The following is a 25,625-nucleotide window of genomic DNA, read 5'->3' as shown; positions in this document are numbered from 1 at the left end:
TAGTAATCATTTCAAATGATTTTTTGCATTGCAAATCACATTGTCAAGCTAATAAAATGATTGGCACTTAGTTCACCTTAACTATTATTTTCAGTACAACACCTCCATCTTGTGGTCATGAATCTTTCTGCAGGTTTGATTCAAGCCCTAGAAATCTCTCATCACAAAACAGTGACCCCCAAAAGTAAACAACTACTTGAAATCGATTTGTAAAGTGCAAATTTGTTTTATAGAATAAATAAAATGCATTTATATTCATATTGTTACCAAATCTACAACAGCTACATAATTATCCTATAGATTTGAGCTAAAACATGAAAGCTGATGATCGTTATCAAGTGTTAAATCATCTAATACTCTGACGCATTTAAAACACGAGTAAATAAAGAGCTATAGAGGAAAAATGGATTTTGCAACTGCTTTGTGAGAAAAAAACCTCAACAGAAATGAACAGCTGGAATTTTGAAAGGGACAACACCTGTAAATGTATAAAACTTTTATTGATATCAAACACAGATACAGACAACTACGCAGTTACAAATGTTCATTTCTTTACACATGCAGCAGACTCATTTCCCGAGCTCTTCACAGGCCGGGACAAGTGCAATACTTGCAATTCACAGCATTGCGGCCGATCCCAACCTGCAAAGAAAGGGATGCTGGAAAACAGACGGCAAACTGAGATTCATCACCGTTATGATCAGTTTTGCATGGATTTGCACAGCAACCGTACGAACGCTGACTGCAAACCAGCAAAACTAACCAGGCCGGTGTAACCGAGCAATACCTGCGAGGCTCAGGCTCTCAATCTAGCTCCTCGACGCTGGCATCTAGAAGTACTTGAAGTGCTCACATTGCAGTAGAGAAGCACTTTCAATTACTACCTGCACTATGAGCACTTTAATACTGCTGGAATAGTACTGAAGCAGCGGCTGGAGGGACACCTGAGATGCGGTAAAGCAGCAGAAACGGTCAAAGCGAGAAGCACAGAAAAGATGGGCAAGCAGGCCACCATCAGTTTTGCATAGATTTGCACAACTCAATATTTCTTGTGGTGCAACTATGCAAAACTAGCAGAGAACTGCAATGGAATGAAAGAATTGGAGGGGGCAGCCAAAAACAGCAGGGTATGCCAGCCCCTTATGCCAGAAGGGGCACTTAGGGCAGTAGGTGCTAGTCTATGTCACTATCTGCACTAAATGCACCTTAGCATAAGCAGTAGTTTACATCGTCGCTTGGGTTCGGTGACGTCAAAGTAGAGCTTGAAGTGCCTCCACTGCAGTAGAATTTACTGAACTACCTGCACTGTATGCACTTTGACCCTACAGTGACATCCACATCATCCTCATCCTCATGGGGTGGATCAGGATGAAACGGTGCAGATCCAGAGGGGTGACATCAGGTGGGTGCTCTGAAACGAGGGGGACAGGAATGTTACACACTTGCTTTATTTACTACCTCAACACAGCTATCAAAATTATAAACTTTGAGAGATAATTATTTAAGTAAAGTGGCACAACCACTCGTAAAATAAGGATGCGAGTGTTTCAGGCCAGTGGACGTAGCAGTCTCTTGTATTTTTTGAGGCTTGTGATGTTTAATTGTCTGTATACGTTTGTTTCAAGATTTTTATTAAAATGGTTAAACTTATTAATATAAATAGTGGGAGAAGTAAATGAAGAGTTTGGTTCCAAAAGGAGATAACGCAGTTTTAAAAACATTTCAATCATGTTTTTTTTATTGTGCATTCCAATGAATACCAATCAAACTGCCCTTGGTTTGTTTTGATTTGATTTAAGCCATAACTACAAAATACAGCCAACTAACACTATAAAACACAAGAAAACCATAATAATAAACATGATTTTAGAAGATTTTTTAAAACAGTTCTCATTTTGGAACTAAACTCCAAAAAAATCTGAGCCCCGGGTTAAGTACCTGTTTATATTGAGCCACCTAATCTGCATTCGTTTTGTTTACTACACATAAGCCACTCTGTAAACAGCCAACACAAGATTGAGGCGGTGTCAGAAATAGCCCCCTATACCCTAATATAGTGCACTATTTGAGGGGACATCCATTTTTAGTGGCGTCCGAATTCATAGTGGACATTACTGAGTGCACTCATTCAATCCCATGATGCATCATAATATAATGCATCATAATATAACGAGTGTATGTACACTCACGGCTAGCTGCTAGCCATCTATCGTGGTACTCGGGCTGAATGAACTCCCGCGTCTCGGCAGAAGATGTCGCCCGCAGCGTTTCCAGTGTCCGAATTTACCCACTCGTTTTCACCCGCTCCTTAAAGTGGACTATATTAGTGAACTAAGGTAGGGAATAGTGAATGAGGGTATATTGGGAGATTTCGGACACAGCCTGATTAAATTATCCCCTGAAACATTTAAACGCGCTCATGTGCGAAGTACGTAACCGGCGGCGGGCAGTGCGCATGCGCACTCACGTGAAACGCGCGATCACCCCTCCCCCATGGTCTGCACCAATATGGCGCCGAAGAGTCCGCAGTACTTGTGTTGGAGAAACGAACTAAAAAAATAGCCAAGTCAAGAGTTCAAGGGTTTCCCTGTTGTTTGGGGGAACCTGCAACGCCAGTTGGTTAAACAAACCCGAAAAAGATAAACATCTGTCGTGAAACGTGTCGCACGCATGCTACTAACGTAAACTTACACGTTCGACAACACCAGTCCTACTCGCGTTTAACGTTACATAGTTTTACATCGCAGCATTTAAATGTACAGCGATTTTACTCGTTAGGCGCACTGCCGTGCCCACAAATTTAAGCAATATTTACGACAACAACCCTTAATGACGCACAAAATGCCTTTGCGAAACTGAACGGCCTAAAACGCATAGCCGCACACGCGTTCGAGCGCATGCTCGTGACGGTCCGAATCATCCGTTTGATTTAAACCACAAACTCATGTGCGTTCTGCGGCCAGCGTGTAAATAATTCTTGTTATTTAACTGTTCGTGTTGTGTTTAACGGGAACGTTGAACGCACTGGACGTAAACTAGCCTAGCAGTGTTGCTAACACACTAGCGCGCGGCCTGCAGCTGCCCCATGTGCTGCCGCTTTGTTCTGGTGGCACTCGAACCAGAGCACTAACGTTCACAAAACACCACAAATATCATCTCACGGGCTCTTCGGGTTATACAAAGTTTTCTGTTGCCTATCTGAAACGCGCATATACGCTGTAAATGGTTACTCGGACTAAACACTTGTTTGGCACTGCAGCACGCTTTTCAAATCTCCCTCATTCTCTGAACTATGGTGGGCTACCATGCGCCTGTTATCACACAGTTTCCCCATATACTGTTCATCTCACCAGTCGCATTAACCACACGATGTGCTAAAGTTAATAGTTTAAACGCTATGCACGTGCATGCTTTACTTGCGTAAGTGGAGCGTACGTTAAACGCAACAACAGGTTTCATGTGAATAACACGCGCGTAGTAAGACATGGGTTTGTAGAATCCACCATCTTCACTCACTAGTGCACACTTACCGTTTACTGCCATCGCACCGGACGCATCGTCGAAAGTAAACAGCAAACTTGTAGCAATAATCGTAGAAATAAATCACCAGCGCGTTTCGCACCCGCGCACGCCGTTCCGTATAGCGCGTAGTAAAATTGCGAAAGTGGCGCGAACGCGCCGAGCTTTTAACCATGTGGTGAATGAAGGGCGGCTCCCGATGAACGTAAATATCCACAAGCCCAACTCCTTCATTAACATGCACAAAGTACTTCCGATCCGATCTCAAACCGAATCCGCCACTGCAATGATACACAACCGTAAACAAATACTGTATGTGGGTCAGCATCTGTAGATGTGATGATATCAGAACCTTTAAATCCTTAGATGTCAAATCGGTATTTGAAAAATGAGGATATAAGGAATGTGCTGAAGTATTAAATAAATATGAATAAATTCCGTATAGTCCCTAGGCTTTAACCTAAAAGCAATATTGCATATTTATTTCAACAAATAATTGATCAGTTTGGTGTTCATAACAGGCGAAACATTTTCATTAATTTTCATGATTTTCTCCATTTTGTTTTCATTATAAAGCTGAGAAAAAAACTACACTCAAGACAGCAGTTATATATAGCATGTTTAAAACTTTGTTTTCTCTGTTGAATGTTTTTTATTATTGTTTTGTGCCTATTGTATGAATATTGGGTAAAAATCTTTTGTTATCATTCATTTTAATTTATTATACTATATTGTGGTATTATTTGTGTAGTCTTCAAAAATGTTTATGATCTTGATCCATTCCAAGTGGAAGCTTCAAAGCACAAATGTTAGACAAATCATACTTTATATATAAATATAATTTCAGATACAACAAAATAAAGTATGATTTTGTCTAACGTTTGTGCTTTGAAGCTTCTACTTGGAATGGATCAAGATCATAAACATTTTTTGAAGACCACACAAATAATACCACAATATAGTACAATACATTAAAAATCATTTTAAAATAATGATTTAGTCATTAAAGCTTTACTTACATTCCTTAAAGCCTAAAATAATCCAATTAAAGCATTTGAGAGTCAACAGTAGTTTTTGACTTTTGTTTGATCAAACGTTTAAGTCCCTTTTAGCTTTCGTATCTCCAGAGCTAAAGATATCATCATTTAGCTGACAGCACATCAAAAACTGTTCTAAAAAATAGACCATTTAATCAGTGATAAACACAAGCTTGTTTATATCAATCGAAAGTAATAATTCTTTAGTTTTTTGTTCAGTCTCTTTGAAATGTCTCGGTACATGTATGTGGTCACCAGCTCGTTTTAAAATGGCAGTTACTGAGACTCCACCCTCTCAGGGACCTGGAGGAGGGTCTTCTGTTAGAAAAAGCAGTGCATGGAATTGTCTTACTGCTGATCTGGGGTCATGTCGGCTCACCTTTCACCTCCAGGGCCATTGATGTGTTAAATCTCACATGAGAGGAAGCCAGAGAGAAGAGAGAAGAGAGAGAGAGAGAGAGAGAGAGAGAGAGAGAGGGGGGGTACTAGCAGAAAACTGTTAAAGCCAAGAAATGTGTTGATGTCAGCAATCTAGATAAGCTTTCAGAAAAATATGTTTGTTCAATTACTGAAAAGCAAAAAAATAGCATTTGATTTTTAAAAGGATTTATCAACTTTCTGGTTTGTGTCTGGTTTCTTATTTCCTATTTAAAAACAGATTTGTGTAACAAAGACAATTCTTACAATATAGGTCATGATTATAATGTAGGCTACATTGATCTCCGCTTTGTCAGATGACGTTTAAAAAAATAACATTATGAAAGCAGACTTTAAAATCCAACTGGGGCTGAATGTCACACCTTTTATTACAGTAAAATATTTATCAAGGTGGGTTTAATTTAAAACCTTAGCTTCTGTATAGACACAACACTTAATGACTAACCTAATAAAACCTATTGGACATTGGTGTTTTTGAGAAAAAGAGAAAGCTAAACATTGTGCTTTTGTGACAACATGCCCCAATAAAGGTGACACAAAAATGTCAAACTACTGGTTGGTCAGGAAAACTATAATTTATTTATAATCAATCTACAATCAGTGTTTAAAATAACCTTCATTATATAGTTGACTGTGGTCAAAGTTTGCCAATATTTTATTCTGCTCCCAACAATTATTACAAAATAAGATGCTGTTAGTTGACATAATAGTTTGGAGAATTGAATTCACAAACAATCATATTTTCTTAGAACTCTGTGTCTGAACAAACTGCAGCTGGAGAACACAAATATTTGTGCAAATGGACCTTTGACTCAAAACATTATAGTTACTCAGCCCTTACAATGTCCCTTTTACAACTAATAACAAATGTGAATACATTTGTTAGTATAAATTGTATTTCTGATGTTTTATGAAACATAAGAGATAATCATAACATTTCTTACAGGATCATAAAAATATATGAATAGGATTAATTTATTTTTAAGTGTGACAATGTGGAGGACAAAAAATTAAGCCTAACTTTTTTTACATTTGTCTTTTCATGTATTAAAAGCGAACCGGTGTAGAACATATGGAGGTCAGACACTCCCACTGACCCCAAGAGACTGTCCCACTTTCTTTAGCCTGAAATTTCTGCTTCAAGCGTTCGGCCACTGAATGTCCACACCAATCCCCACAACGCCCGTTTCAAATCCATCTGTCCAGTGTTTTTATTTTATTTTAAGACCCGTCATAGCCCAATAACCTCAAGCAAAAGATTGTACTTGAAAAGAGGAGAGTTAGTTTATTTATTTTTCCCCAGAACAGATCTCTTGTGTGATGTGTGCGGCCAGCAGAGGGCACTATGTGGTTCCTCAATGAACTCGGCTTCAGTGCTTTCTCATAACCCCTGGCAACTATAAATATTGTGGGATGTGCCAGTTTTACAGGGACTGATTAAGCCAATAAGATCAGGAAAGTGAATGCATCACACAGCTTGATGGAAGTTAGAAGTGACCTACTTTACAAATGTACTTTATGTATTTTCTACAACAACGGACTATGCAATAATAAATAAACTGAATAAATAAGCTTTCCATTGATGTATGGTTTGTTTTGATGGGAAAATATCTGGCTGAGATACAACTATTTGAATATCTGGAATCAGAGGGTGAAAAAAATCAAAATATTGAGAAAACCACCATTGCTAAACATAGAGAAAGTGAAGCTGACATCACGCCCTATGTTGCATGTTGCAGTGGCGCCGCCATCTTGGGAGGTTCATACTCCACTACTATTATTGTTTTGATATGTACCGTTACTTGTTTTGTTTGATATATGGAGAAATCAAAAGTGAAAGAACCAGGGGATTTTCCTGAAGGACTCTGCGTAATGCTATTGCAGTTTTTAACATGGATTACTTCAACCCATCGTTGGGTCAAAATTGGACAAACCCAACTGTTGGGTTAAAATGAACCCAGTTAATGTTTACATTTAACCCAAATGGTTAAAACAACCCAGTGTGTGGTAATTTATAACCCAACAGTTTAGTTGATCTATTTTGACCCAATGCTGAGTTGAAATAACCCAACATTATTTAGAGCGTATCACCTTCAGACAGAAATCTCACACAAAGATTTTTCAAAGGCATGTAGATATCACGATGACATATATATTTAGAAGATGTTAAAGACACCTTGTTCATATAAACAGACCCTTTATGGGAATATTACAGAGACACACTTCAAGATGTAGAAGAGAAGAGATCAAAGAGGCTCTTTAGAAAAATCTATTTCATGTCCTGCTGTCTGTAGACTCAAGAACAGTCTGTCACTAAATAAAACTCTGAGTTATACATTAAAGTTTGCACAAAGAAGAAAAAAATGCAATCGATCATGTTTAGAACATAGTAAAAATTTTGCATTTATAATTCTTTAGACTTTTGTTCACTTCATTGCAAATATGTGTTGATATGAATATTTTTTCTGTTCAGCCCTAAACACAACGAGACTTTGCAGGGATGAATATTTCAGATGAAACAATGTTGTCTTGCACATAGCCATTCAGTTACCATTCAAAAAATGAAGATCTCCTTCAAATCATTCATGAAATGCATTTTGTTCTAATTCAATTGCGTTTGACATCACGGCAGTAACAGCGTAGCATTTGAGATGTTATCCAGTGAAAGTGAGCGTGAACATCATTGTTTGTTAGTTTAATGTCTGACGGAAGCGTGTTGTGATGTGAAGAGGCAGAAAACACAGAGCTCATTCACAGCAGCACAGGACTTGGCTTCAAGGCAGAGGAAAGTCACCAGCATTAAAATGCAAATGAGCAGAGGATTATGGGTATATTCCTAATTGAAACCGTTGCTTTTGGTTCCTACTTAAACATTTAAGCAAACACACAGTTATCAGTGCCACATGAAAAATTCACAGATTTCTCTGCTCAGTCGAGCGACTGCTTGTGTTTTTGTTCTTAAAGACAAAATGCGTTGTTCCATTTATTCAGAGCATTTTTAGCATCTAGGAGACAATGGTTTATGGTTGGAATGCAAACGATTTATCACAGATATATTGTGATGTATTTATGTCAGGCCTTATTCTGATATGTTCTGACTGTGCATTTTAGTCTAAATAATGTCCCAAAATATCTCATTTGTGGCTGTGGAACATTTTCACGTGAATTAGTTAATAAAAAAAAATGTAAAATGCCGGGTTACTCTTTTGTCAAAAGAAAACTTAAATTAACCCAGTAAATGTTTATATTTGACCCAACAATGGGTTGAAACAACCGAGCATTTTGGTTAATTTGTTGAAAAAAAGGCTGGTTTGAAAATAACCCAGCATTTTTAGAGTGAATAAAAATGTGAATTAAAATCACATTGCTGTGACAATTTGAGTCTCATAAGTAATCTGATTTGAATAATCTGTTTCATTAACATTCTTGCAACCAATTGTAAGACAGTTCTTCATAACACACAAGCATTTTCTCTTTTCTCTTTTCTCATCCTTTGAACTGCTTTCAACTGGATTAAAGTCAGCTCTTGAGACATCGTGTCATAAAGTGGCCAGTGCCAGCGAGCCGTCAGTACAGTTAGGTATCCGGCCCTTCATTTCACGGTCAGCTTCCGGAACAGTCGGCTACAACCCTCTAAGCGATGCACCCAGCGCCTTCTTTCTGAATGAGCGGCCGAGGTGGTCTGTGTTCCTCGTGGGGGGACGAGACTCCGCTTGTGTCACACAGATGAAGATGGAGGATGTGCTCAGCGAACAAATCATTTCTCCCTGTAGATTTTCACATAAACATGTTGAGTTTTCTCACACCGACGCTGCGCCGTTTGCTCTGCCGAAGCCTCCAGGTGTCTGTGAAATCTAATGGTGAGATATTTTCAAACCGCTGCTCTTTCTCGCTGGTGCTGCTGCGTGGTATTGGTTTTTAATGACATGAACACTGCAGCACGGTAATCTGGTATGAAATGTTGATTTCACTCTCATCTGTTTCTATCCTCTTGTTCTCTTTAGCTATTTATACTGTCGGCTGTTCACTTTAGAAGGTATTAAAGATTCACTTTAAGTGGACGAAAGCAACGTGAAGTTCCGTCATTCTGTCTGGTACGCTTTGCCAGCTTTGAATTAAAACGTAAAATCGGATGCACCATCACAAGTTCATACCTTCCAGAAAACATTCACCAGAAGAGAATATGGCCTGAAGTTAAAACCATTTCAGTGTTCCAGATATGAATTATAGATATCCCACAGCACATTTCTCCTCATGTCAGATGAAATGTACCGTGAACATGGCAGAATCCTGCATGAGGAGGAGATCCCGCTGCACAAGACATACATGTACTGTAACTCCTCGCGTGCTGCTGAAGAGCATCAGAAATCTCTTTCATCTCAATTGTTCCTCCAGCAAAAAGGCGGAGAGCGAATTGAAGATATGTTTCTCCAGAGCTCAGTAATCTTACACGTGTCTCTTGTGTTTCATCACGTTGATGTCTCGGACTCTTTTCCGATTTGGCACCAGGTGTATGATAAGAGTAGATCTCCAAATGAACTAATTTCCTGAAAAGCTGCTTGATATCAACGTGCAAAGGAAAAGTGCCATAGAAATGAAATTGGATTGAACCGTATGTCAACATTTCTCTCATACTTTTCCTGAGGATTTCAGCAGACTGACCAGTGAAAGTTAATGCTTTTAATTTCACATTCTCGTGGATTTCATTAATCCCTGCGTGATAATCCCAACTACTTCATTATAAATCTCACCAGCTGTCATGCATAATGATGTATCTCAAGTGTTTCTGCTGTGCAAACATACATTAGTGACACATGGCACGCAAACATGAAAATGCAGCGGTCTTAAAGTCCCAGTGAAATTAAAAGTTACAATGCCAATTTTTTCATAAAATCTTTCTCTCAACAGGTAGTGGTCTATCTTTTGTTGAAACCAGTAACTTTGTATTGGCACCTGTTGTATTATTGCTCCTGTATGACATATCGCTTATTGCTCCCTGAACTCTCTGTAAGTCGCTTTGGATAAAAGCCTCTGCTAAATGACTCAACGTAAATATTGCAGCGTTTATTGTAAATAAATTATCAATGTGGGCCATTCTACTTAAAAAAATTTGTGTACCCTCATAATCTTTAGTTAAGGTCTGAAAACGCACTTCCTTCATGTAATGACTATCCATGACGTATGTTAGATGGCTTGGGCGGAGCATCCGTTAACTCCTCCCCTTCAGCTGTCATTCTTCTGCCAGTTCCATTTCCAAATGCAATCGCTGTTTTATACATTCAATCAAATTGCAGAGAAAGACGAAAGCCACGCCCACTATTTTTCTCAAAAGAAATTCCATTTCTCTCGAAAATGCGTCAAAATACAGAAGTAAAAACGATCGCAACTTCCGGTTCACGGGGACTTTAAAGAGACAGTTCACCTAAAGATAACAATTTTGTTATCATTTATTTCCACTCATGTGTTTGTAAACCTGTACCTGACTCTTTCTTCGGTGAAACACAAAAGGAGATATTTTGAGGAAAGTGAGAAAGATCATTTGAGGAAGTGGTTAATACAATGAAAGTCAATGGTGTTCAGTGTTGTTTGGTTACCAACATTCTTCAAAATTTCTTTTGTGTTCTGCAGACGAGAGAAAGTCATAAAGGTTTGAATTTGAAATGACACGAGGGGAAATAAATGTTAAAATAAACAAATTCTCCTTTTAAAGCATATTGAGATAAAGCAACAAGCAATAAAAGTCATAATGGCTTTTACACACAACTAGAAATCATTTGTTATAATAATTCACCTCTTTACAAATAATTCATGTTAAAATGATGAAAAGTTATGCATTGAGCAGTGATATTTTTGCTCGACTCTGTGTATTAACCAACATTCAAGACACACATCTAGACCGTCAATATAGACTTTTATAGTGATTTCATGTAGGCTACTTTAAAACAGACATAACAGACACATTCAGATCATTGGATTTAAATGAATAAACACTTAAAGTGTTATAAGGAAAGACTCTTGTTTAAAAATGACAGTTCACCTCTCAGTTGTGTATTATAATGCCTGTCACTCGTTATTGACCCTCTTTATGTGAGGGGCCGTTTCCTGTTACTATGGCAACCCAGTTGAAAGAACCCACCCCTTACCCCATTCTGTTACAAGTTTTCCTTGAAGAGGTCAGCCTGTGATCTGAATTTGTCACAGCCGGTTGAAGAGACCCACATCCAGTCCCAAATCTGAGGCTTTGCGTTGGAGGATCTTCATGGAGGGGACACGATAATATCTCAAATGAATTCACAGGAATTTGGCTGTCTAGAAAAGTAGAGCACATAGTTGCCGGATCTCTGCAGTGTTCTCTATATTCTATTTAACATCCAAAAGACATTAAATTAGTCCTTTCTGATGAGCAGATACAGCATGCATGCATATTCAAGATTGAGTTTTACTTGTCATTAAGCTTGTCATGTAAACACACAAAGCGAATGACATTTGTCCTTTAGGGCCTTTCAGTTTTCATATGCGTCAGGTTTCAGAGCCTTGACACGTGTTATGATGAATACATCAGCACAGACCTCTAATCATTGAATTCATAATGAGACACTGCCACTACTGCAATAACGTTAAAGGAAACATCAAATAAAAATGGGCCCTGTGCATGTTTTAAAAACATGTTCTTTGGCTTTACTGCTAAGACATAAATTATTTTCGTTTTTGAAAGAAAACCTAGTTGAACTTCATTTTATCTATCAGGAATTTATTGGATCGTGAAAAGAGGACATTGCATCCCAAAATTCACAGAAGGGGCTAAAAGACTTAGAAGATTTGACATCTGCCCTCAAGGCAAGGCAAGTTATTAAAAATATATAACGTTTTTTTTTTAATAATGTGCATTAATAAATCATTAAAATAAGGAATGTTCAGCAGGGTTAGTTTATTTTAGTACTAACACTAAAACTAATAAAACATTTCTGTTCTTTGAAACCAAATGAAATCTAGGCCTAAATGTTATTTGATAAAATTAAACTAAACAAAAATCTGAAATGTTGCCCCAGCAATAACGTGAAATTATTAACCAAGAATTAAACAAAAGCTAAACTAAAACTAAAACAAATTACATTTATAATTATAATGTTATATAAAAATGAATAAATAAATGAAATGAAAAAATTGCATTAAACTCAAATTAACATGAAAACTAAAACTAAAAGCTCATTTAAAACATTAATAAAACTGTAATAGAAAAACTAAACTTAAACAAATCTGATATTCAAAAAGTAAGCAGTGTGAATGTTCAAAATGAATGACAAAACTAACAAACACGTTTGCTGATCATACATGCATGCAGGTCACATGAGGGTTAATATGTGCAGAGATATTTTCCTCGGAGACGAACACACGCTTCTATTCTGCATTAGTGGAGTTCATGTGACGTTTCCCTGCAGGTCTCTGTTTTAATGATCTGTTTTATCTGCAGGCATGTTGTTATTGACAACAGCCCTTCATATACATCAGTGTGTTTGTGCGTTTACAGTAAAGTGGTGAAAAACAGTCGAACATCATCTTGATCCCCTCAAGCATTTCTCTCTGACATTTCAGAACATCTGCAATAATATCACCCAATGCCCCCAATTACAGTCGAAAATAAACTACGCTTGAAATGCACACAATGTTAACAAAGATACATTGAAAAACAGCACATTCCTGTTTGTTTTTCACACATAAGCATTACCGTAGTATTTTGGACAATGGTAATAACTTGTTTTGGCACATACCATGGTAAAACCATATTTTCCTGTATAAGTATTTCACATTGGAGTGGCATGTAAGCATCGTGAACAGACAGCAATGAAACACACTTTGGTATTGGAACATAACATCATCACTATACCGTCGTATCACAATGTCACATTAATAATTGATTTTCTGTTAAACAAAGGCCAGAAAACCTCCGTCTCTCTATTCTGCAAAGCTTCACTGTAAAACATGATTCTGTGTCGTAGCAGATTTCATGAAATAAATTGAGTAAACTTTACTTAATAAAATTGTGTTCTTGTTTTTTAAACAAATTTTAAGTTAAAATTATATAAAATATCTCGGAATTCTAAATGCGCAAATTATTGAGTGAATTAAACTTAATTTGATCATGTTCAACCTACTTAAACTTGTATAAAGGATCTTTACTTAATTATTTTGTGGTGGGACTACATTCATTATTTTTGTCAATTTCACTAACTGAGCAGTGAATTTAGAGTTCCCAGTTTGTGTCATTTTTTACAGTGTATAGACAACATATCATTTCAGATACATTTCATGTTCTGGATATGAAATATTAAATCCATAAATGTTTATCATAACCATAAACCATTTTTTGAAAGTATTGTTTAACAGGAAAGTATTTCTATAGTGCATATATTTCACTGTAGGTTTATAGGCAGCGGCTGTTTGCACTAAATTTAAAAAGGTTCTGTTTGCACTAAGCTCTTAGCAATTTTTACACTAACCGAAAATAGCTGTTTTTTCATTTGATTTAGTGTAAATAGTTAGATGCTATTGGCACTTATAAATAGTGGCAGATATTAGTTGCACCTCAGTATTGTTGTGCATTAAACATTATTTAAATCTTTATATATTAAAAAATATTAAAAGGATGGTAACTTATTGAGATGTTAAAGCCCTACACCTACCCCTAACCGTACCCTTAACCTAAACTTTATGAATAAAACTTTTTTTTATATACATATTCATGATCTGATATGTGATGCGAAAAGGTAAAAGAGCGATTTCGGCAAAAGGTGGATTTGAACCCGGTTCTCCGGTGTCAAACCAATAAACACACTGGATACTGGTGGGCGGAGTTAGTGCAAATAGTTTCTACCAACAAGGCGGGCTGTTTGTACTCGGTGTAAACATACACACTCTTATTTCTGCCAAATTTCTGTATTAAAATTCAGTTTCAGTCTTGTTTACATGTGTTCTCCAGAATAATGAAATAAATGCATACTCAATCTAAGAACTCTTGAAATATCTATTTTCATCAGCGTGCAACCTCTCACCCTCTGTTAAATAAATCCTTCAACATTACTTTGAATAATGCATTCAGCGTGCTCGTGATAAAGCAGATCAGATGTTTGGTCAGATTTTTTCTCACTGCTTGATTCCTTTCTTTTACAACCATCTCAAGTGTGGTGGAGGCGCTCTCTCTGTCTCTCTGTCTCTCTCTCTCTCTCTCTCCCTCTCTCTCTCTCTCTCTCTCTCTCTCTCTCTCTCTCTCTCCTGTGTACATCAGAAACATGCTGGAGAAATTCCTGTGATGTCCCAGCACACACACAGTTACACGCGTGACGATGCGTGATGGGGCTCCAGGGCATCTCCACTCTCACTGAATTACAAACAAGTGAATCGTCGTTTTCGAATTTACAAATCCAACTCCTCCTTTATTCCATTTTACATCATTTCATCTAATTCTGTGGTCCAGAGGAGGCGGGACAGCTCAGAGCTCGGGCTCAAGTTCTCAAGTTCAAGCCCCTCCCTCAAGGACAGCAATCTTTTGAAGGTACAAATAAATTCTTGTTATCATTTACTCCCCCTCATGTCATGTCAAACCTGTATGAGTTTTTTCTTCTGCAAAAACACAAAAGACGATATTTTGAAGAATGTAGATAACCACACAACAGTGAACTCCATTGACTTCCATCATGTGAACACTGAGACCTTTCTCAAAGTATCTTCTGTGTTCTGCAAAAGAAAGAATGCTTCATTTTTGGGTCACGAGGCACCAGCTGTCAATCACTGGTCTGAATCATTGTAAACGAAAGCCTAAAGTCCTGCCAGTACAGAAGGGCGTGTCCTTCATGCATCAGCCAATCACAGCTGAACTCTGTTCCTGTAGCTCAACTGGCATGGATGGCATCCTCAACATGAGGTTGGCGCTACCAAAGCCAAGGTCACGGGTTGAATACTCAGGATGTGTGTGTACTGGTATAATGTTCGTCTCAAACACACAAGTTGCTCTTCGTGTGTGTCTAATTCATTTAAACAGAAGCATGTGAGAGACGTAAAAGAGAAGAGGAAATGTAAATTTCCAGCAAATGTTTTTCAGATTGAATAGTAATGATAAAGGAACCGGACATCATTATTTCTCATGCAACATAATCTTTTGGAGATTATTCTGGTCACTTGAAATTCCCTCTCATGAGTATAAATTTGAAATCGTTGTAATCTCTTCAAATCTGCATGAGATGTGAGCTGTTTAACGCAGTGTTATGATGGATGTGTGCAATAGCCCACGCGTCTACCTGAGACATTTTCAGCCTCAATCTGTCAAGGTGCGTCACTTCAACCTGAAAAACTCACGACACTTTAGGTTAACGGCTACAAAGACAGCAGGTGTGGTTTGAGGGAAATTAGCACTTCTGCAGTCACGGCACACACGCATTTGGGTTTATGCTGTAAATCTGTTTATTTCATGAGGCCATGTGCCTTCCGAAACCCATTTTGCTGTATTGCCAATTTTAGAATGACCAGGCTGTGGTTTCTCGGGTGAGAAATAGGGAGGGCGTCTGTTTTTCTGTTTCTGAAGTAAATGTCAGAACGTGTCCCACCCACCGCCAGCCTAATTTATGCCGGCGTTTAATGAAGCAGCTGTGAATGTTTATCAGGACTGAGGTACACTCCTGAATTATGTAAGTTGTTTTGTGTACAAGTCTGATCTGCTGGGCTGAGGAGCGTTTTATTTCAACAGCCGAGCCGCTGAAGCGCTCCGGGCATGCATGCACAGACTGTGAGTAAATAATTCACACACACGGAGAATCACAGACGCAGGTACAATACCGCAGCAAACACAAAATAAATGCTGTCCATAGGTTTTCTATATCTGTGTTGCCTTGAATGTTCATTTACCATCTCCACCGTGAGATGGCAAATGAATATTCTTCTAGAAGTGTCTCAAAGCACATTTGTGTTGTTTTTCCTCCGGTGGACTCCGAGTCATATGAGTCTCCTCTCCTCAGCGTGCCATGACTCCTCGGGCTTATATAATCCAGATCTGGCCTCATTTCTGCCATTTCTGCCACCTTAACCCTTGCAATCTGCCAAAGAGTTGCTTCCAGCCTGGCGAAGGGAAAAATCTCAGGCCCCATTTAAAATTAGCTCTGGACTACAAGTCATTTTGCCAGGCAGTGAATCATCATTGACACACGAGAAACGGGGGCTAGTTGTCGCTGAGGGATGTTGTCACGGTGACTTTATGAGAGACTGAAATAAAAGGTGTCAAATTATTGACCAAATTCATGTTTTGTGTTGTACGTTGGTTTCAAACACATGCTTTTAAACGGTCTAATATTATAAATATTGTACATGAATATTTTATTAAGAACATACGTTTGTGAATGTAATTGCATGATCACATTTTTGAACATTTCTGTTGGGTAATCATAAAAATGTTTGTATCAAGTTTTTTTCATGAATAACAGTTTGGGGCAAGTTGTCACACATTGTAATTGTAGTTTCTTTCGGCCAAAACAGTTAGTTTTATATTTTTTGTATGTTATCTTTAACGGTTATTTTGCACTTCATTTCTTTTTCATATTTGACATGACATTATTTTTAAATATCTGCCTACAGAATGCAGAATCTTGTTTACAAATCTTTCCTTTAAAATCCACCCAAGCACGAATATTTTGCTTATCCTCAATATAGTTCAAGACCAACATCATATTTAAAGAAAAGGCATTTCATGCGAGTCAATTTAAGATGTAATACATGATTTCTTTTATTTGCAAAAAACACATGATCTTTATTTCTTTAGCTCACGATAGCATGTACATCAGTGCATCTTATTATAGTTTGCAAATGACGACATTTCCTTGAAGGAAAATATCAGGAAGAAAAAACGTGTTTCCTCGGTACAACCCTATAAAAAGATATTTTCAGACAGAAATGTTTAAAGCAAACGTTCCTGCTTCATCTTATGTCACATTATTGTGATACCAAAGCTGATGCCTCCCTTTCCAAACAGAATGCATTACACAATGCGATGTAAAATAATGTTCCGTTTCACCTTTTTTTGTCGCATGAATGGCAAACTGGCCTGAAGCTAAATTAAGTCTACTGAGTAAAGCCAGAGGTGAGGTTTTAATGAGCAACTCTCTGAGACATGAAGAGAAATTGTTCTTCCATAAGCACAGAATGTACCGCTGATGAGTAATATGGCAACAGCCGCCTTGTGTTTCTGAACCCTTTAGAATGATCTAGTTCTGCATTCATCATTTCTTTATTTACACTTCTTTATGCATTAGTTGCTTTATAGTAATTTAAAGAATTTGGGGTTTTACATAAAGCAAAAGGCAAACAGACATTTGATTTTGTGTTTATAGAGCAATTGAGATGCCATCAGTTGCGTTTATGCATTCGGCAGATGCTTTTATCCACAGTTATATAAAGTGTATTCAATCTAGACATGACTTTTTTACATGACCTTGAACATTATTAAACACAAAGATGAAATCTCACGCACCGCCCTGACATGAATCCAAACACAGACATCAAGTTCATTTTGTGTTCCTGTAGTTTAATTAATAAAGGTCATGGGTTCACACTGAACCTGTAGAGTCGCTCTGGATAAAAGCGTCTGCCAAATGCATAAATGTAGAGCTTGAAAGCATTGTAGGACAGATCGAAGCATCTGCCAAATGCATAGATGGAACGTTTCATTAAATGTTGTTTGTGTACTGTATGTTGAATTTAAAACGGCATGTCAACAATTTCGCAAAAATGTTTGTGACAGATTTGAGCACTATACTGTCACTTTCTGGATATAATGTAGCCGGTTCTGCAAAGACAATCGACTTCTGTATTTGACAAGCTGTTTGTAACAAGACTTCAAAGGAACAGGAAGGAAGAGGCTGGAATCAGGGTAGAGCTGACGACTACTTACTTTATTAACAAAACACAAGCGCTGTACGCGCCTAAATCAAACACTTCCACTTTAGTGCAAGACCAGTCTTTCTTAAGGTCAGAGCTTCCCGCTCACTCGCTCGAGGCCACTCGTCTCCAGCCGTCAGCTCCGGTCTCTCTCACCGACTGTCTCTGCCTTGCTGCTTTTAAGCCTCTCCACGCCAGTTACTGGAACAAGGCACAGGTGTTCATTATTTGTGCGAGCGCCACTCACTCACCGCTCGTCTCCTCACTCTCTCTCCTGCTGCAGACTTCGCTGAACCACGCCCATCTTGCCACACTGTTCTTGTGTTTTCATTTCACAATATTCAGTGCACATACTGTCAAAACACCATCTCAAAGGTTTAGTATGAGAGACTGAGCGATGCCGGATTGGGTTCACCCATAAAAAAGATGACGGATAAAACGTCTTCTGTCTCATTTAAATCAATTGTGTACAAAAATAGTTGGTTCAACTTACACAACTAAATTACCTGGTTGCCTTAAAAGTTGGGAGTTAATTCAACTTAAAAAATCAAGTCATCTCAACAAGAATTTCAGTGAGTGAACTAACATTTTTAAGTTGAATTAACTCCAACTTTTAAGACAACCAGGTTATTGGTTCTACTTATTTTTTAAAGTTGAACCAACAAAAAGCAACAAATATTTGTTTACAGTGAATTAAATGTGTGCAAGTAGAAACTTTTGCTTAAGTCTCATATGAGTATGCACAAAAGAGATGTCAACAATATGTCAAACTGAGCTCAGATTTGTCAAGTCTGCAGTCAAAAAGTCAATATTATTCAAGATTTCGATATGAACTCAAACATGTCTCATCACATTTCTCATCACCTCTTCAGTCTACATTCATTTTACACCTCCAGACTCTTCATGTGTTTCAACAATTACACTCCCATTCGATTCTCTTTTTATTTCTCCCAATTCTAGAGACTCTAGAACAAAAAACATCTGATGAGTGCAGAGTCACATGTTCTAATTTAGATCTTTCCTGCATTTGCACAAATCAACTGCAGTACCTGAAATATTTTTGCTCTATATTGTTTTCGTTTGGCTCAACAGATTTGTACGGTGGCCGTGAAGTGCAAAACAAAACAACAAATCGCAAAACTAAAAACAAATCTAAAAGCAAAATAAAAAATCCAAAATCAAAATGACAAATCTGAAAACGCAATATCAAATCTAAAAACAGAATAGCAAATCTTAAAACACAACAACAATTCGGGAAACAAAATAACAAGTCAGAAATCACATCGACAAGTCAGAAACCACATCGACAAGTCAGAAAGCAAAACGACAAGTCAGAAAACACAACGACAAATCAGTCAAACCGGAAAAGGTAGGTATTTTGTTGAAATGGGATAGCTACTGCTGATTGGATGAAACTCCTGTCAATCAAGATATCCAGGACGCTCGATGTACTATGAGAAAGGACATGCATATGTGATACAGCGTATATTCATTGATTAAGGTTCAAAAGCCACATTTTGTTAATAAAGTTGAAACGGGCTCATCTTGCATTAGGAGTAGATGCGTGTCTGTTTCACACAGCATCAATGAGCAGAGTCTTCGCGTGGCGTGAGCCCTGAGCAGCACGCATAGTGCATCTTAAAGGCGACTGCCTGTGTACCAGCCATGATCGTTTTCCCCTCACAAAATACATACAATATAAGCATATAACATGATATGTACTTTAATCTGTGTCCCTGTGGGTTGTGGTGAGAGAGTGACTGACGCGTTTGTTTTCACTTATAAATATAAACATAAGCCTATAACAATACTGTGAAAACGCGCATCTGACGCGTGGTTGTTCTGAACGTCTCTTTATATTCGTTCACATTTTTTTACAGTTGTACAAACAAAACCATAGCAAAGTTATCGCTTTCCAGCTTGGCTTCACACATTGGCCGAGACGCGCAGCACCGCATCGCGTACACCGCACGCGTTTGATGTGCGTGTATAGGCTTATGTTTATATTTGTAAGCGAAACAAACGGTCGCGTCAGTCACTCTCTCACCAGAACCAACAGGGACACAGATTAAAGTACATATCATGTCATATGCTTATATTGTATCGTGTGAGGGGAAAACGATCATGGATGGTACACAGGCAGTCTATGCGTGCTGCTCAGGGCTCACGCCGACTCTGCTCATGCACGCAGTGTGAAACAGACACGCATCTACTCCTAATGCAAGATGAGCCCGTTTCAACTTTATTAACAAAATGTGGCTTTTGAACCTTAATCAATGATATGCGCTGTATCACATATGCATGTTCTTTCTCATTGAGCGTCCTGGATATCTTGATTGACAGGAGTTTCATCCAATCAGCAGTAGCTATCCCATTTCAACAAAATACCTACATTTTCATGTTTTACTGATTTGTCGTTGTGTTTTCTGACTTGTCGTTTTGCTTTCTGACTTGTCGATGTGGTTTCTGACTTGTTATTTTGTTTCCCGAATTGTTGTTGTGTTTTAAGATTTGCTATTCTGTTTTTAGATTTGATATTGCGTTTTCAGATTTGTCATTTTGATTTTGGATTTTTGGATTTTGCTTTTAGATTTGTTTTTAGTTTTGCAACTTGTTGTTTTGTTTTGCACTTCTCGGCCACGGTAGATTTGGCTTCAAAACCACCATGGCATTTTAACAAGAACCTCTGTTATTTGAACATTTAATTCAAGGCCATCTGTTCCATACATACGAGATTCTGTAACACAAAAATGAGACATGTTTAGCAACACTGCCTGTAATTCATTCAACTCACGCAGAAATGAACTTCAGCATGGCACAGCGACCATATGCAGCCATGACAGTGACTTAGAAAAGCATGAAAGAATTGCTAGGTACTGTCAACATTAGCTTTGATTTTTATACGAGTAACAAAAACAAGAAGAAACATTTATGCACTGTTTTTGCATAACAATGTCTCCCGTCCGCCTAAAGCCCTGCGTGAAATGTTCATTGGCATCTGCTGAATATCAAGCCCTCGCGTAAAAGAAGGGCTGGGTTGTTGTTTCCTTCACGAGTCACGCATCACAGACCTGATGGAAATTGGAATAGTGAGGGGGAAGGAACTTCATATTTGGCTTATACACTGCATCCCTGTAGTTGTCATCTCCCACCACGCGTTCATGGCGTTTCTCATTAGTTGACGTGGGCGTTCAAATGCCAAAAACATTTAAAGGGAGTTGACAGTATTGCACAGCGGCTGTGGACTGCAGGCTATACATGTTGTGCTTTTACTGCATAAACATCGTAGAGAAAGGACGTATTAAAAGCATATTCAGAAAAAAAACACTTTTACCCTGTTTTTAACATCCTACAAAATCTGTTGATATAAATTTAAGATATAATTTAAACAGTTGTGCAAAAGTGCAAAGATTTGCAGGACTGATGCATGATACGAGTACACCTGTATCGCTTATGAAAACCGTGGAAATATGTTTACATACACAAATAAGAGTACAATAAGAAAAAGATTGTCTCTTTTTATAAAGAAAAGCGTGATTTAAATGAAGGAATAGTTCACCTTCGTAAAGAAAATTCAGTCACCGTTTGCTCACCCTGTTGTCATTTCTTTCTTCTGCAAGACACAAAAGATATTTTGAAAAATGTTGGTAACCAAACATTATTGGTCCCTGACTTCTATTGTATGGACACAAAATCAATGCAAGTCAATGGGGACCGACGGTTTTCAAAATATCTTCTTTTGTGTTCCGCAGAAGAAAGAAAGTCATAAAGGAAACGACGAGAGGGCGTGTAAATAATAACAGAATTTTCATTTTGAAGATGAACTATTCCTATAAAGTCAGATGTCATGTTAATATTCTCACACAACATAATAAATGACACATAGATGGAGGAGTTTCATAATAAATCTTTTGAATATATACACATCGATGAGAATTTGAAGAGAATCTCACAAACACGGATACATTTAAAAAAAAAAGACTTTTACAATTTGGAATAATCGGGTGAGAAATTGTCATAAAAACAACGTCCAAAAGTACAAAAATAGACTTTTATTTATAGATTTTATCTACGCAAAACATGCATTTCTTTTGGTTTTGGGGAGACGGGATCTCTCGGATAAAAGTCCTCTCCCATCCCAAAACATCAAAATTGAAAGAACATTAGGACACGTGTACTTCAAAACTGGGTGAAGGTTGTTCTCTTCTCGTGAACCTCCAGATAGTCGGGTTCGAAATGCAGCTTTGCCTTCAGTTCCCAGTATTCACTTCGTCCGGGCTCTGTGTAGACGCCGGCGGGTGTCGTGCAGTACACCTGCTGTTTTCTGTCTGGATTCACGCATTGATGTCGGGCATCAAAGTCTGGCGGGCCGTGTTTGCATGCTAAACTAGCCCTGTGAGATGCCTGCTGGTCCCTAGCTAGAATATCCCTGTAAAAGTAGTTGTCATCTAAAAGCGGGGAGCGTCTGTTGAGGGCGTCCGGAGTGCCCGCACTGAACTCTGAGCTTATGGCATTGCTCCTCACCTCTTCATCCGAGCCGGCCGCCAGCGCTCTGAGTTCCTCAAAGTCTCTGTAACCCTTCATTTCATTTCCCTCACTGGGACTGTAGGGGAGGTGTTTGGCAACGCTCCCGACAGCGGGTGGTATGTACTCGTAAACGTGGCCCGCGGAGGTAGACTTTCCCGCCGCCCCGTCTTGGTAGATGGCATTGAAGGAGCTGGCGGTGGCATTAAGCGAAGCCAAGCGTTCAGACTTCTTGCGGCGTTTCATGATGACAGCGAAGAGCCCGGCGGCAACAAAAACCGATAATATAAAAATGAGCAGTAAAGCGAGAATGAGAACGGAGAGAGGGACTGCAGGAGACTGCGTGCCATAATCCAAGGCTGTTTCTAAGGTGATGGTACTGCCAGGAAAGGAGTCCTCCGAGGGCGGCTCGTCGGAAGACTCGACGTTTGAGTTTTCTGGGCAGAGATGAGAGGAGCGAAGATGCCGCACATCTTCTCCCGAGAGCCTCGGCGGAGATTCGCAGATGACGCTGTTCACCACGGTGCCAGCGCCAAGCTGCTCCAACCAGTTCTTCGTGTCCAATACCGGACATGAGCAATCCCACGGGTTCTCGAACAGATCTATTTGCACGAGCGACGTTAGCTCTTCTAACACCCCGCCGACGGGAAGAGAGCGAAAGTGGTTGCTGCGCAGACTCAGCCGAGCTAGATTTAATCCGTCAAAGATTCCCACCGGTAACATCTTGAGGAGGTTGTTGTTGAGGAACAGCAGCTGAAGATTTGGCGCTTGATGAAAGGCGTCGGCCGCGATCTCTCGGATGACGTTATATTCCAGATACAGAAACTGGAGGCTTTGTAGGCCGTAGAACATCTCCTCGGTGAGGCGCTCTAACAGGTTTCCGTTCAGGTAAAGTCTTCTCAGATGTATCAGCTGACCGAACGTTCGGTCGTGAATGACGGTTACACGATTGTTGCCCAGGTGAAGCAAATCTAGCCCCGAAGACCCGACGAAGTCCGAGCTGCACACAGAAGAGATGTAATTCCCCGTCAGGTACATTTTCTTGGGGTTGTACGGTTTGGGGTTGAGATCGGAAATGCTCTCGATCTTCCTCTCCTGACAGTTAACGTTCAAACCCAAGTCTGAGATTTGGAGATTGCAGGTGCACGCGCTCGGGCAGTCCAGGGACACCGGAGGTTTCGTCTGGTAGGCCAGCATCGGCCCGTAGTTCTGCGGTTTGCCGGAGGATGAGTGTGAAGTGGGTTTGACGCGTAGCTTCCCGGACAAACGGCTGCTTTTCGTCGGTCGCAAGACGGTTGAGGAAGCGAAGGCAGCCCTCACTGTCGCCGGCGTGGTTTTGTAAAAGACCTCGCTGCTGTGAGCCGGCTCTGCTCGCATCTCAAATTCAGCGATGGCTCTCCGCGGACACAGCTCCTGTTTGGAGATCTCGTCCAGGTCTCGTCCGTGCAGCCGAAACGGCGTCTCGCACACCACATCTCCCACTAACGGCGTGTAAGAGATGCTCTCCAGCCAAGCTTTGAGGGCGATGAGTTCGCAAGAGCAATTCCACGGGTTTTCTTCCAGCTGGAGCTCCACGATGCGACTCATGTGTTCCAGGAGGCCGTTGTAGGGAAGCACCTTGAGTTGATTCCCCCTCAGGTCGAGATGAGTCAAAGGAACGAACTGGAAAACATTGAACGGCAGAGCGGACAGCAGGTTGTCGTTCAGAATAAAAACCTCCAAATGATGTAATCTGCTCAGGGCTTTGGGTTCAATGTGGCTAATGTAATTGTAGTCCATCTGTAGATACTCCAGACTCTCCAGTCCAAGAAACGTGTCGTCCTGTAGCGCCTCGATTTTATTATTGTTCAGATGCAGTCTCTTTAATCCCTGGAGTCCGTTAAACGCCCCGGGTTCGAGCTCCGATATATCATTGTTTCCTAGATGTAAAATGGTGAGTCCCTCATAACTAACAAAATCATCGAGTGAGATTTTCTTCAGCAGATTTCCCGCCAGCAGAAGATGATATGAAGTCAGCTGTAAAGGCGTGACATCCGATAGATTGTTTATTCCTCTGTTTTCACAGCTGGCTGTCAGAATCCCGTCTCTCTCCTCACACACGCACAGACCTCTACATATATCTCCATAAACATCAAACATCTCAATGAAGCTGAAAAACGTTGCAAAAGACGATATGGCCAATATCCACATATGCATGTTTATGACGTTGGATGTTTGTCGATGAGAGATGTGTTCTGTCACCTAAAGAGAGACAAAAAACAAACACGTTCATTTTAGTTCAAATCCAAAAGCATGGAGCAAATTCACAGAAAGAACAAAGACATACGGTCACATTTTACAATGCTAAACAATTTAATGCAACTAACAATATGTGACCCTGGACCACAACACCAGTCTTAAGTAGCACGGGTTATTTTTTTATGTATCAAAATTATCGATTTTTCTTTGGTGCCAAAAATCATTGGTTCCATGAAGATATTTTGTAAATTTCCTAGCGTAAATATATAAAAACTTTATTTTTGTGAGTAATATGCTATGCTAAGGACTTCATTTGGACAACTTTATGCGTTTTCTCAGTATTTTGATTTTTTTTGCAAAACCGGTAGGCAAAATCTACTTATCTACGATTCAAAGAGAGAAAAGAACCTTCCTTGTAGAGGCTGGGAATAAAATTCATTATTGAAAACTAAAACAAAAAGATGTGATGATGTTTGAAAAAAATATATAACCCAGACCACATTATGCACAGGTCACTGAGATCTTATATTAAAATAAAATAAGTATTAAAACCTAACTGTACACTATAGGCGAATATTAAATGCAAGAGAGATATCATTATAAAACATGTGATAATTGCTTTAACGCTACAGTTCTGGCTCAATAACATGATCATCTGAAATATTGACTATTACAGACCGATCACATATGACACGACTGAAACAGGCGTGAAAATAAAGTTGAACGACGTTAATCGTCGCTTATCTCTCTCTCTCTCCCCCCGCACACACACACACACACACACACACAGAGAGAGGGGGGCGAGAGAGAACACATAACACGTGCCTATATTTAATTTCACATAATTGTATCATCGACATTAATTTACACAATGTATACTGTCCTTTTTATGTCTTAATTTATGTTTATATGATGTGTCATCATCTCTCTCTCTCTCTCTCTCTCTTGCTT

The 25,625-nt window shown here is 39.1% G+C and overlaps 1 protein-coding gene across 1 annotated transcript in view; it reads right to left on the bottom strand.

The window, feature by feature from the left end:
* Positions 1 to 20,318: 20,318 nt before the first annotated feature.
* The window catches only part of slitrk5b (SLIT and NTRK-like family, member 5b), a 5,598-nt gene continuing 291 nt past the window's right edge, over positions 20,319 to 25,625 (bottom strand). The window contains exon 2 of the mRNA XM_057336027.1: positions 20,319 to 24,677. Coding sequence (XP_057192010.1) covers positions 22,092 to 24,677 — 2,586 coding nt within the window. The 3' untranslated portion in view covers positions 20,319 to 22,091. The remainder of the gene's footprint in view (positions 24,678 to 25,625) is intronic.

The sequence above is a fragment of the Triplophysa rosa genome, linkage group LG6 (genome assembly GCF_024868665.1).
Source record: "Triplophysa rosa linkage group LG6, Trosa_1v2, whole genome shotgun sequence".
Lineage (NCBI taxonomy): Eukaryota > Metazoa > Chordata > Actinopteri > Cypriniformes > Nemacheilidae > Triplophysa > Triplophysa rosa.
The sequence above is the reverse complement of the archived record's forward strand: the minus strand, read 5'-3'. Positions and strand labels throughout refer to the sequence as shown.